Source organism: Lagenorhynchus albirostris, chromosome 11 (genome assembly GCF_949774975.1).
Source record: "Lagenorhynchus albirostris chromosome 11, mLagAlb1.1, whole genome shotgun sequence".
Classification (NCBI taxonomy): domain Eukaryota; kingdom Metazoa; phylum Chordata; class Mammalia; order Artiodactyla; family Delphinidae; genus Lagenorhynchus; species Lagenorhynchus albirostris.
In genome coordinates this window covers 25,724,294-25,738,572 of record NC_083105.1, presented here as the reverse complement: position 1 = coordinate 25,738,572, position 14,279 = coordinate 25,724,294, and the positions used below count along the sequence as shown (strand labels likewise).

Genomic DNA, 14,279 nt, shown 5'->3' with positions numbered 1-14,279 from the left:
AGAGGCCTGCGTACCACAAAAAAAAAAAAAAAAAAAAAAAAGAGGTTTGGCCCCATCCCCAGACCCCAGGCCTCCTCCCAGAGAACAATTAGCAGGCAAGAGTGTACCTCATGATCTTAATTGAGTTGGGAGTCAACAAACTAAGGCTGTTGGGCCAATTTGTATTCCCTCTGTGCCTTTTTATATGGCTGGTGAATAAAGAATGGTGTTTTACGTTGTTTTTTGTTTTTTGTGTTTTTTTTTGGCGATACGTGGGCCTCTCACTGTTGTGGCCTCTCACTGTTGTGGCCTCTCCCGTTGCGGAGCACAGGCTCCGGACGCGCAGGCTCAACGGCCATGGCTCACGGGGCCCAGCCACTCCGCGGCATGTGGGATCTTCCCGGACCGGGGCACGAACCCGTGTCCCGAACCCGTGTCCCCTGCATTGGCAGGCGGACTCTCAGCCACTGCGCCACCAGGGAAACCCGTTTTACGTTTTTTTAATGGTTGGGGAAAATATCAAAAGAATGATATTTTGTGATGCATGAAAATTATAAAGTTTGGTATTTCCATAAATAAGGTTTTACTGGAACATAACCACATTCATTGGTCTATATATTGTCCGTGGCTGCTTTCACACTACTGCAACGGACTTGATGAGTTGCAACAGAGACCATATGGCCTGCAAAGCCTAAAATATTTACTATCTGGCCTTTTACAGAAGAAGTTTGATGACCCTTGAATTAGAGTAACTCCACTTTGATCCATCTTATTTATTGTTCTTCCCCATGGGAGTTCATTTGAAGAAAGGGTTCTACTGCCTTAAAAACAAGTTTGGGGTTTTTTCTAAAGTATGTAAACTTTTCCAAAGGTCAGCCCAAAGAGCTAGCGTTCTGTTCTTTTGCCACTCTGGGGGCAGAGCAGGGTGGGGTTCACAGTTCAGTTTGAAAATACAGATTGGGTAACTCAAGGCAATATTTGAAGATACATTATGGGTGATGAAAAAATTAACCATTTGTGCCACCAGAGATTTTAAGTCTGATAACAGGGATAAGACAGTAAATTCTTCCTGCTTATTTTTTAAATTTTTGCATATTTTTCTCAAAAGAGAAATTAAACATAGCTTAAAAGGAAGGCATCTGACTCATCTTCCTGTTCCCTCAAATTAATAGCCAGTGAATTGCTACCAGTCCAGCAAATTCCCACTCTTCCTCATTTTTCCAGACTCAAAGATATATTCCCTAAAAGTGTTGGTCTAATTTAGCTACCTCTCCTCTGTTTCCATAGCAACCAGTACATTCCTGTAATTATTAATTTGCTTCCTGTCTCTGTACTAAACTATAAGTAAGCTTCTTTGGTGTCTTCCTCTCTAAACACAGGAGGGACTATTTGTAATTTTAGGTAATATAGCACAATATTTCAGAGCACTGGCTTTGGAGTCAGACCTATCCAGCTTTCTCTAGCTGAGTGAATCTTTCCTCATCTATGAAATGGGAATAACAGTAGTAATGATGATGGTAATTTAGTTTGTTGTAAACCTTAACTGAGACGATGCATGTAAAATGCTTAGTTGAGGTGTTGCCACATAGCACTATGTCATCTGAGTGGCTGTTGTTATTGTATCTCTAATATCTGACATAATGTCTTTTTTAAGTATTAAAAATCTTGTTGAATGGAATCAAGGTTTATTTTAAACATTTACCAACTTTGTGCTTTAGAAAAGGCTAAAAGTTAAAATTAAAACTTGCCACTTATCTAGAAAGAGTTGTCCCATGGATTTTCATTCAATAGTGATGATGATGTTTCTGTTTGATGTTCTTTTTTTTTTTTTTTGGTCTGTTCCAAAACCTGTGCTCTTTCCACATAGCTCTTATAAAGTTGAGGTATAAATTGAATGCTTACTATGTGCCAAGGACTGTTCTAAATGCTTTATATTTATTTAGTCCTCGTAAGAACCCTATGAGTTAGGTATTAGTTATTATTCCTGTTTTTAGATGAGACAGCCAAAGCAGAGAAGGATTGTAATTTGCCATGGGTTACCAAGCTAGTAAGAGGCAGAATTGGGATTTGAATCCGCAGTCTGGCTCCAGAGTTTGTGTTCTTAACCTGCACAAACCTACCTCTCTTATTTGCTATATGCTTTATATAGGCATATTTTAGGTAACTTTCTTGGAGTTTTAAGTTTGTTTACAGTGCTGGCATATGATACATAATACTCATTTGTGCCTGAATGAATTAATCAATATGATGGTATGATAAATTTATATTTGATATAGTATGATCATTGATTAATTCTTCTTGGCTTCAAGTAATAACTATTTTTCACTGTAGGTCCTTTTCGGAGCTATCTTTAGCCAGGATTAGCTATTATGAAGCAATCTATTCTAATACTACAAAAATTTGGACAAAGAAATTGCTTAACAAATCTACTTATATTCCTGAATTCATTTTTTCTTGCTGGTACTCACTCAAAAGAAAAAGTCTGTGTTTTATTTAGTTTTTCCTTTTTTGGGTTACTCTGTTGAATTGTTTGTTGATTTTTTTTTTTAATGTTACGTGGCATTGTGACAGACAATTCAGTTCTTTATAGAATAAGCCTTAAAGAATTTGGGCATACTGTCATAATGTTGAATTTGCCCTCTAAAACTTCTGAAATACAGTTGACCTTTGAAACAGGGGAGTTAGGCACCCACCCGCGTATAACTTCACAGTCAGCCCTCTCTGTTCTCAGTTCCTCTTCCCGGTCTTCAACCAACCCTCCATTGTGTAGTGCTATAATATGTATTTATTTTTAAAAATCTTCATCAAAGTGGAACCCCACAGTTCAAACCCTTATTGTTAAAGGGTCAACTGTAGTAATGATCTTGAAATTTACTTTATATCTCTTTCAGAATTCTCCACTTTACCAGTACTTACAGGATCTGGGACACACAGACTTCGAAGTATGTTCTTCTCTGTCACCAAAACCAGAAAAATGCACAGTGACAGAGGGACAACAAAAGCCTCCTGCAAGAGCCCTGCCAAAAGTAAGAAGGCATACTCATTCTCTTTGACTCAATCTTTTGTTCTTTACTGACTATTTAAACTGCCTTTACCCTTATGCTTGCAAAAAACAAAAAAACACCTTGTTGGCACCTTCATGTTCTCCCTTGCACTGGTAAGACTTTAATTTTTATTTCATCAGTAGTATGTGTCTGTTTAGATAAACATGAATCCTTGCTGTTTTGGACTATCTCATGGGGTAGTTTGTATAATGAATTAAAATTAATATGATTGAAGATTAAAATATATTACATATTTAAACATTGAAGTTATCTGGAAGGAACCAGAAAAATAAACTAAAACCTTAATGAGAACCCAACTATAGGATTCCTATAGTAACTAGAATTTTTTTCTTTGAGAGAGATTGGGATTGACATATATACACTAATATGTATAAAATAGATAACTAATTTTAAAAAAAAGAAAAAATAGTGGGATAGCAAGTGTAGAAAAAACAAAAAAAATTTTTTAAAGAGAATGCAAATTATAAGAAAGCAAATTAATACTTAATAAACAGTTTCAAGGATATATGATGGAGTGGGTGTATTTACAATTTCTGATGCCCTTTATATCTGCGGTATCATTTACTTTTATACAGTAAATATTTCATAGTTGATGTACATCATTGTGAGGCTGAGATACTAGAAGAAGCCACCAATAATTATGTTCTATAAAATACATTTACTAGATTGATTCATGTTTTATTAGCTGTATTTATTAAAATAAGAAAAATTCCAGTATATTTCAGTTTTAACAAAAGGAATTCTAATTTAACAGAAAAAACTATAACCAGATTACCTCATTTCTCAAGCATTCTAGTTTAATCAGTGTTTTATTATAATTCAAGTTCCTTTTGGGAGAAGGATTTTAAAGTTTTCAATTAGTCATTTACTCTGTGTGATAGAAAGGAAAAGATCTTTCCTTCTGTACATCTTAGAAAAACTCTAAAATGTGAGGTAAACAAGCTGGGCCCAATTGCAACAGCAGAGTAAACACCAAAGAAATGTGGGTTTTTTTCCCACTAACACTCACAAGGTGGGAGTTAGGGGAGCAAGAGTCCTCTGTACTTAAACCCTTTCTTCTCCTTGCTCCTTTCAAATATGAATGTTCCTGGGAAAAGTTTTGAAAGCAAAACCTAAAGATATATCTAAAAGATTATTGGGACTTCCCTGGTGGTCCAGTGGCTAAGACTTCGCGCTCCCAATGCAGGGGGCCCGGGTTCAATCCCTGGTTGGGGAACTAGATATCACATGCTGCAACTAAGAGTTTGCATGCCGCAACTGAAGATCCTGCATGCCACAGTGGGGATCCTGAGTGCCGCAACTAAGACCCGGCATGGCCAAATAAATAAATATTTTTTAAAAATAATAAAAATAAAAGATTATTTACAGACTAAAATTTGAATTTGAGATTACTTGGCAACAAAAGACAAAGAATGGGCCAAGGGATAGTGCTAGGGCAGGAAATGGACATTGACCTCTTGTGTGTGTGAGTGTGTGTGTGTAAACTTGGGTTTTGTAAGTATTTAATTTTCATTTATGACAGGTATTTTTACATATAGAAATGTTGTTATTAATTTATAAATAAATGAGAGTTTAAAATTTCATCCTCTTAGAAACAGAGGAACAGTAAAAAGCATAGCCAGAGGGTGTTTTTCAAAATTACCACGTCTAGAAAATTCATTTAGTCTTCATATTACACATTTCAACTGTACAAGCTATATCTTTCTAGAATGGAGTTTTTCTAGATATGAAGCAGTTAAATTTTAGAAAGATTTGTTATTCCTTCTTAGGGGATATATTTTTAGAATTGCCCCCCAAATTCTGTTCAAGCTATGAAATAGCAGTTATTTTCTTTGGAAAGCAAATTTTCTGTATGAGTTCATGATGAAACAGTTATTAGCATGAATCACCCTTTTTAAACTTTTTTTTTTAATGTGATTGTTAAAGTACTTATTGAGTAGTCTGTACTGGTATTCTTTTCATGAATATTCATTCTCTGTATATTTTTCTGGTTTCTGTTCCTGTGATTATTCTTAAACATTCCTCCCACAAAGTTTCAGCATCAGTCCTCTTTGCTTGATCTGTTTTCTCTGAGCTATCTCATCTACTTTCTTACCCTCATTGGCCACTTTTGTTTATTCTCCATTTTCACTGAGTTCCAGATACTTGTTAGACATTTCCATTTGCCTGTGCTCCAGGCAACTCAGATTCAACATGTCTAAAACAACTTTTTTTTCTCAGCATTCCTGAAACAAAATATTCTTTCTGTATTCCCAAATTACCACCCTCTCAATTATCTTGCAATTTCCCATCACTCCCACATTGATTTGGTCATTAAGTGACTCAACTTTGTCTCTAAAAGCCAATCCTTACTTATTACCATTTTTGCTACCCTAGTTCAAGGCTTTATCATTATTTAGCTGGGCTGTTGTATATCCTTCTAATCATGCTTCTTGGCAGAGCTCATTCCCTGCTAGTACAGCCTCTGCACTGTTGCCAGTTATTTTTCTAAAGTGCTGATTTTTATTGTTTCACTTCCTTATATAAAAACCTTTGGTGACTCCTCACCGTCTATAGGATAAATTCTAAACTGTTATTAAGACCACAGTCTTTTACAATCTCAGTGTACCTTTTAAACTTCATTATTCTTCCCTTGGGTCTTAACTGTCCCAAACTATGCCACCATCCCCAATGGCATGTACTTCCATGGCTCTCTCCTTTATTCATCCTTTCCCCTTGCCTGGAGTGTTCTTCCCTCCGTTGTTATTAAATTCCTATTCATCTATTAGGGCTTAGCTCCAGTGTCAGCTCCTCTTGACCTCCTTTTTCCCACACTTTTTCAGATTTTACATTGGTTTGTAATTATTTGTACTGTCTCTTCTAAGTTCTTGAAAACAGCAGTTATGTATATTCATCTTTGTTCCCATGACCCTTTTTCAGTACCTGGAATATAATAGTCACTCAATGAAAGTAAACTCCATTTACTGGCCTGCTCAGGAAATGGGCTATTAAGGTAAATTGAATTTTTGATTGATTCAATAATATAACTTTTATTTCAATATGAGACAGTTTTTCTAAAATTGATTAAAATATCTTTCTGCCTTAGTATTATAGAATGAAATGCTCTTAATATTTGAGAACTTGGAGTACTTGGTTTTCATTTTGAAATACATACCCAATACCACCGTCATGTGGACATAGGTAGTATATAGTGTACTCAAGATACGTAGGTTTATAGGTCTCATTCCAAACTCACTGAATCTGTATCTTTAGTTGGGGGGCCCAGGAGTATGTTTCTGACTGAATCCTCCAGGTGATTCTGATGTGTGAGTAAATTGGGGATCTAATAAGGAGGCTGCAACACGCTGGCAAAGCATATAATATAACCTAGATGACTTTTTTCTTTTTCTGATAAAAATTATGATTAATTAGAAGCAAGTTATTTGAAGTTTTTCTGCTATTGAGGTGTGGTTTAATAATCCTTTACAATGTCATTCATCTCCTTCAGCGAGGCATCCTGTTAAAAGTGGCTGAAACCATCAAAAGCTGGATTTTGGTTCAGTGCAGTAAGAATGATGACTTACTTCACAAGTTGGTGAGTGTTCACTTCTTTTTTGTCACTTTTCAGGACTCTGGTTTATTAGTGAGAAAATTGATGAATCCGAATTTGTTTTGCTACTGATTTGGGCAGTGATTGATTTTGATTAGAAATTCTGGGCTGTTCTTCAAAAGGAGACTGATCTGCTTCATGAAGTGTTAAAGTTTGTTTGTATCACCTACGGGGAAAAAAAAAAAGGAAAGGAAGTTCTTCAGTAACTGGGGATCTTTGCATTTGGACTCATTAGTATTATCTTCTAAGAGGTTATTAGCCACTGAGAATAGTATATTCTGGTAATTATTGAAGGCCTATTTGTTAGATTACTCATTTCCTGCTGCCGTCTTCCTCCATTGACAGGTATTCCTCTCCGTGAGGAAGGGAATAGATCTATTAGTGGGATCCTCCCCCTTTTTATTAGGAACCTGACTGTCTCTATTCCACAGCCTATGTTTACAAAGTTTGGGCAAAATCAAGAGTGGTTCCTCCCTAATTTATTTATCATTAATCTACCATTCTCTGACAACTTCATATATAAAATTTAGTCTTCCGGGACTGATAAATCACAGAATTTCCCAAAGACTAGCTTGATCTCTGAGCCCCAAGAGGGAGTACATCTTAACAATATGAAGTTTAGGTAATATAGCTAAAAAAATTAAAGTTTTAAAATTCTTATGACTCTCACAAGTAAGCAGATTTCAGAATCTTCTGCTGCCCTGTGACCTTAAGATGATAATTATCATTCTTGTAAACTATCATTTGTCAAAGGATGTTTACAAAGTGCTTTCACATTTTGATTTGTTAATCCAAATGCTATATAAGGTTTAGTGTGTTCTACCATTTGGAAGCCTGAGGTTCAGACATTTCAGTTTGGTTAAGAATACTTATTAAGTGAATTGTTGAAGAATGTTCAGCTAGAAAGTGAATCAGAATTTGAACTCGGGTCTCCTGGTTTCAAATCCCAGGTTCTTTTCATTATAATGTACCACCTTTCTAACTTGAGTATTACTATGTTTTGACTGACTAAAATTACTTTTTTAGCAATCTATATGGGCAAGTTCTCTGTTCAGGGTTTCGTCTTCATAGGTGTGTTGAAAAGGTCAATGAAGTGTCTCATCTACGTAGACATCATCTCTAGCCAGGTGGAGCCATCCTCATTCTTCAGTGATACTAGGGCTGTGGTAAGGTATATGGATCCATATACATTTTTCTGTGGTTTAATCATAGTCTGCATAGTCCTGATCTTTTCATTCTTGGTTCTTTATCACTGGCCACATGCTTCATGTCATATTTCACTGTAAAGTACCAGCTTCTGAATGCATCCCTTTTGTGCCTATATTATACAGAATTGTAGGAAGTACATTCCTGAGAAATAGTTTACTAGTAATGGAACAAGGAATTGACCAGTTAGCATCTGGCATGAGATTGCTTGACTTTTCCCCTTGGTTATGAAATATTTAAAAATTTGTTATCTATACAGACATTGAACCAGTCTCTTCCTTTTATAAAGATACTGGCAATTGCTCCATGATATCTGAACATTTTACCATTGTTCATTTTCATTAAGGTAATACTTTTCTTCTTAAAGATTAAAAAAAAAATTCCTTTATAGCAAGTATGATGTTAGTGGTATTGGCACTTTTTAAGTGCTTTTTAGCCTATAAAGTGCTATCATACATTATTTCACTTGATCCTCATCAGCTTTATTAAATAGCACTATATATTAAAAAGCGTGTAAGATCATTGAAGTATATTGACACATGAATAAGTTCTCTTCTCCATCCCTAGGGGCCAAAATAGAAATCTCTTTATTCTTTAGCTGTGCTTCTCATGGTCTTTTCATTCCATCCAAGCGGAATTCTTCCTAAGTTATCTTCTCATGCTATTTCTCTGTTTAAATTCTAAAAAGATCCCTACTATCTATCAAATCAAGTCCAATTCATCACTTTGGCTGGCATGAAAGAGTCTGCGTAATTTGGCCCTAATCTACCTTTCCAGCTTTATCCCCCAATATTTTCATCAGCCCAATACACTCTTCCTTTTTCTTTATTCCCTGCCTATTCTCTATGTCTATATTTGTACCATTATACTGTGAAATTTGTTCCATTTTTCTATTTTTGGAATCTTTCCAATAAGCAGTACTAGCTCTTCCTCAAGGCCTTTCCTAGAAACTTCAGTCTGTTGGATCTCTTATTTTCTGCAGCCACCTTGTAATAATTATCTGTGCTGTTCTGTAAGTTTTTGTATTCTGTGAGCTTTTCTTTATTGTATTTTTAATTATTTCATATGTACTAACAACACTAACAGCTAACACTTACATAGCGCTTACTGTGCGCCAGATATTCTTAGTAGTTTATAAATACTTACTTATTTAATCCTTGCAACAACCCTGTGAAGTGGGTACTGTTATTATCCTCACTTTGCAGATGAGGAAACTGGAACAGAAAGGTTATATTAACTTGCTTAAATTGTGGGACCAAAATATAAACCCAGGCACTAAGTCTTGATACTTGTTGAGGGTGAGCCAAAGTTCACGTAGCACACCTCCCCCCAGCACAGAGCACCCATACTATTAATACTGCCTCTAATCACACTGGTTTTGGGGAGGCTTTATCCCAGTTCTGCAACAGGTCTGATGCCAAGGAGTGGTGTTGAAGAAAGTGAGTTCCTGATTAAGCGGCATGCCCATAAGAGGGTCTGTGAAGAGGAAGAGTTCCCAATCTGCATTAACAGCCTCCCCCCTCTGTCAGCCTTAGCCTTCATTTAATTAGGCTTCTTTAAACTTACCCCTATACAATTACTTAGAGGTCTCATAAAAGGCCTGATTTCAAGTTTTTGTAGCAAAAGTTTTATTTTTATTACTTGTATTTGAATATGGTCATGTCTGATTGGGGAATCCAAACCAAATTATAAGGCCAATATGTGAAGGTTTATTTTAAGGATTGCTGGAAAAGCTACCATGCTCCACCCCCTGCCCTCCTGCCTTCCATTGCCCACCTGCTGTCGCTACCCTGCAGCCCACTTCCCCCTCTTCACCCCTAACAGTAATATAAAGTGAGTTGTGCTGTTCTCTCTTTATGAAAGTGGAGTGGAATGTCGAAAAACTAAGTAGTTCCTAATGTTAGGATTGTAAGAGAGAGGAGGCAGTAGTTCAAATATGAACCATAAAAATGCTGCAGAGGTATGTGCAGGGTGTATCAGTAGATGGTAAAAAAGCCTTATAGGCTAAAAGGAAGATCAGCATTCCACTGAGATTTTTTTTTTTTAGATAATTAAAAGAAATATATCCAAATAGTCCTAATACTAAAAATATTCTTCTCCTTCTCTAAAAGTGATGTATAGCCCATGACCAAGAGGGTATGTGCTCTTAGTGCATCACTGCATAGTGTATGGATCTGTAGTGTGTAGATCACTGCTTAAGTCCTCATGGTTAGCTCGGGCTAGAATCTGTGGTGTGGGAATGATTAAGAAGAGCAAACCCACTGCCCTCAAACCGTAGACCTAACTGGTTTTACTTTCATTGCTAAGGGTCTTGTCCATTAGAAATTCTCTTTATTTTTATCATACAATAGTATCTCCCTATTCCTAAGTATAATACAACATAAAACTAAATTTTCTGGTAGAGAAGACTATATTCAGGGAAGAAGAATCAACTACCAAAGACTTAGGGTTTGAAATCATAATCCTGGAAAGTTACTTAATCTCTTTGAGCTTCAGTTTTCTCCTCTATAGAATGGATAGGAGGATGATAATGTACATCACAGGGTTACTGTGAGAATTGCTCTAACATTGCTATCTCATCTCTCACCCCTCCACCAGGTACATGCTGCAAAAACTAGTATTGGTGACTTGCAGGTCCCCAAACTAGAAGAGACTTGCTTTCATTCTGTCTCATCCCATTCTTCCAACTCTTTCATCTGGTTCATCCTTTAAGATTCAGTTTAGGCATCACCTCTTTTACTTTCTCTTTGTTGCAGGTTTTGTTCCTTCTATGCCGTTTTCATAATAACCTAGTTATACCTCATCACACTTCTTTGCACTTACTTTTCAGTCCTCTGCGTTAGACTATGAACTCTCTAAGAGTAAAGTCTTGTATGTCTTGTTCATTTTTTTATGCTTTTGATGTCAAGCATGTTGCCTGGTATGTATTCCTTGATAGGTGGGTAGAAGGAAAAGAGGGAGGAATAAATAAGCTGGTATATGTGAAAGCATTTTGTAAACTATAAAGTGCTATGCACATGTTTTTGTCATTTTGTATTATATTCCTTAATGATGTATTTTTAATACATTCTAAATGTTCATTTTTAGAAAGCCTTGATTCTGCTGATGTAATTCTTAGATATTGGCTATATTGTTACAGCATCCAGGGACAGCATCTTCTGTTACAGGATTATATTTTCCATGTTGTTTTCCAACAATTTAATTAATTAGGCTTAACTCAACAGGTTTATTAATCTGTAATTACTTCATGTCTGTTTATTAAAAATATATATTTCACTCACATGTGGCTCCATAATGTCTACCTCAGTCTTTATTGTTTCACATTTATAATGAAAATAAAACCCTCTCCATCATACTGAAAATAGATTGACTATTGTTTCTTCTTCTTGGAATCTGTACTAAAAATAAACACCTCTAATTTTATTAGCATGGTAGGAGCTTAATATTTAATACAAAATTATGCATGTATTAATACCTCTCTTCCGGTCTTTTAATGTCAAGGATATTGGATTCCGACTCGACTCACTACATACCATCCTGCAACAGGAAGTCCTGTTACAAGAGGATGTGGAACTGATTGAGCTACTTGATCCCAGTGTCCTGTCTGCAGGGCAACCTCAACAACAGGAAAATGGACACCTTCCAACACTTTGCTCCCTGGCGACCCCTAATATTTGGTACTGTCCAGAAAACATCTATCCGTTGCTTACATACAGAGTATTACCAGAGGAAATCCATCATCACGCTCTCCATTATAAAGGCATTATAAACATTTTAGCATTTTAATTAATGTAATGATATGCCAGAGGTTAAAAAAAAAAAGTCCCTTTCTAAAGTAAATACTATTTCAAGTGAAGGTGGAAAAAATATCCAGTTTGATTATTATATATTTTCAACTCAGTATAGTTAGTGCTGTGTTTAACAACCCAATAAGCAGGTATAACATATGCCAAAAAAAAAATCTCTCTTACCCATATACCTATACTCATGTGCTCATGAAGGCCTAGCCAGTGCTTTATGTTTCTTTACCATTAATAGATTATGTAGTAATTACATTGTAGAGGCACCAAGGATAGTAAACAGTTGATTCCTGCTTTGTTGGGTGAGAAGAGATCATAGACAATAGACAATTCAAACTATCTTAAAACTTGTCAGCCACTTAAAGTATTTGGGTCTAATGCAGAAGTCTCAGGCCATAATCTGTTAAAAAGAAATATATATGTATAGTAAAAAGGGATTATATATACAGAACTGTAAATATCCTCTTCCTATTAAAGTATGAGTTTATTAAGTGAACTAAATTATTGCTCGAACTGTTCAAGTTATATGGGCAGTTACATTCATTGGCCTCAGTGCTCTGAATTTATGTGTCTTTCCTGTCACATTGACAAATGCTTCATATTGTAATAGATAGCAAAGTATGGTGTTTTCCAAATATGTAGTCACTCAGATATCATGATGAAGTAAAGCATCTTATCCTTTAAAAATATAAGAACTTAAGGAGCTGCTAGAAGGAAGCATAGGTTTTAAGAATTTTATAACTTTATATTCAAGTTTTCTTTGACCTCAAATGTCATTAAGCAATTCTGAGCCCTATAAATACGTTATAGACTTTGCTATAACTACATAAAAGTATATGATGAGATTTTGCTTTATGATATTACCAATATTGTCTAACAGTAAAAGATTCCAAGGGAAATTAGGGCAGGCAAATATTTATTAAGAAGCATTCTTACATTTTCTTTATAGTTTGACTATATAACTGTCTTCAAGTAGTGTTGATGTTGTTTTTCAGATATCCTCAGATACAGCTCCCCTCTATTTACCTCTTTCTATATTTTCACATTTTCATCTAAGCCTTCATTGCTTGAATGATGTATGTTAGTCTGTAGATTGGTAATTGACCTAAATTTTAAAAATTTCATATATATTTTGACTTCAGTTAAAGCAGTGTAAAAATACAAAGCTTGTCCATATTACGGTCAGCAATAAATATGTATATTTCCAGAATTGCGGTGATGGTTATTTAAAATTAATGATAAAATAAAAAATAAAATTAATGATAAAATAAGATGGGGCTTCCCTGGTGGCGCAGTGGTTGAGAGTCTGCCTGCTGATGCAGGGGACACGAGTTCGTGCCCTGGTCTGGGAAGATCCCACATGCCGCGGAGTGGCTGGGCCCGTGAGCCATGGCCGCTGAGCCTGCGCGTCCGGAGCCTGTGCTCCGCAACGGGAGAGGCCACAACAGTGAGAGGCCCGCGTACTGCAAAAAATAAATAAATAAATAAAAATAAAATAAAATAAAATAAGATGACTTTATTCAAAGCAATTACTCATGAAGTATATATTATTTCTAATTGGAAAAATGCTTATATTTTCTTGAGGTATTATATGTTTTTGCACAGATAATTAAAGTCTAATTTTAGGGGAAAAGACCTCATGATATCTCCAAATATTAAAGATTTTTAGTATTAAAAATTAGTAAAAATTAAAGTTTTTTTAAATTTTATATTTGTAAAATCAGATTTTAAAATCTGTAATTTGTTTCTAGGTTAAAGAGCACATATCTTAAAAAAAAAAAAAAAAGGTTTTTTCAGAAGATACCTATTTATGTCCTTTACCTAAACTGATTAGCTCTAGACAGTGGGTGTCTAGCAACTAGACAGTGGTGCTAGATATTTTTTAACTATTTCATATTACTTTTTAAAATGTCATATTTTATAAAGTCATACTTTATAAAGAAGCTAGCATTTTATCTATTTTAGGAAACCTGAATTGCTGACTAAAGTAACTCATCTTTCTCTGGACTGATGGATATCATTTTTTTGGCTTTTCTGTTCTAGGGATGTCTCAGTGCTATTTGCCTTCATTAGTTTGCTCATTATGCTTCCCACTTGGTGGATTGTATCTTCCTGGCTGCTATGGGGAGTGATTCTATTTGTTTATCTGATCATAAGAGCTTTGAGATTATGGAGGACAGCAAAACTACAAATAACCCTAAAAAAATACAATGTCCATTTGGAAGATATAGCAACAAATAGCCGAGGTTTTACTAACCTCGTGAGAAAAGCTTTACGTCTCATTCAAGAAACTGAAGTCATTTCCAGAGGATTTACACTGTGAGTTCATTTTTCATTTTATTTTTTAAATAATTCTTTTCTACTACATAGTTAAATTAGAATGTTTATTACCTATTTTCATTTTTGTTTTGCATTTACAGAAAAAACTAGGTTTCTCTTTAGCACTTATTAAAGTCTGTTAACTGCTAAGTGAAGGAATAAATACATTATATATTAGATTTAATAAGTGGTATGATTCTTTTTTCTACTTTGAGAAACCAAAGTGCTTTGAGAATCATGATTATTTCTGTGTGTTACCATGTGATTACATAAGATAACATAGAGAGCCTTGATCCTCGCATGCAGTAGTTACCCAATAAA

General features: G+C 35.3%; 1 protein-coding gene across 10 annotated transcripts in view; it reads left to right on the top strand.

Moving 5' to 3' along the window:
• The window catches only part of VEZT (vezatin, adherens junctions transmembrane protein), a 72,610-nt gene that overhangs the window by 31,619 nt on the left and 26,712 nt on the right, over positions 1-14,279 (top strand). For 8 of the 10 annotated variants that reach the window (XM_060165158.1, XM_060165156.1, XM_060165152.1 and 5 more), the window contains 5 exons: positions 2,871-3,005; positions 6,532-6,618; positions 7,689-7,799; positions 11,341-11,516; positions 13,683-13,958. In XM_060165158.1, coding sequence (XP_060021141.1) covers positions 2,871-3,005; positions 6,532-6,618; positions 7,689-7,799; positions 11,341-11,516; positions 13,683-13,958 — 785 coding nt within the window. The remainder of the gene's footprint in view (positions 1-2,870; positions 3,006-6,531; positions 6,619-7,688; positions 7,800-11,340; positions 11,517-13,682; positions 13,959-14,279) is intronic. The other 2 variants (XM_060165157.1, XM_060165155.1) reach the window with 1 other exon arrangement.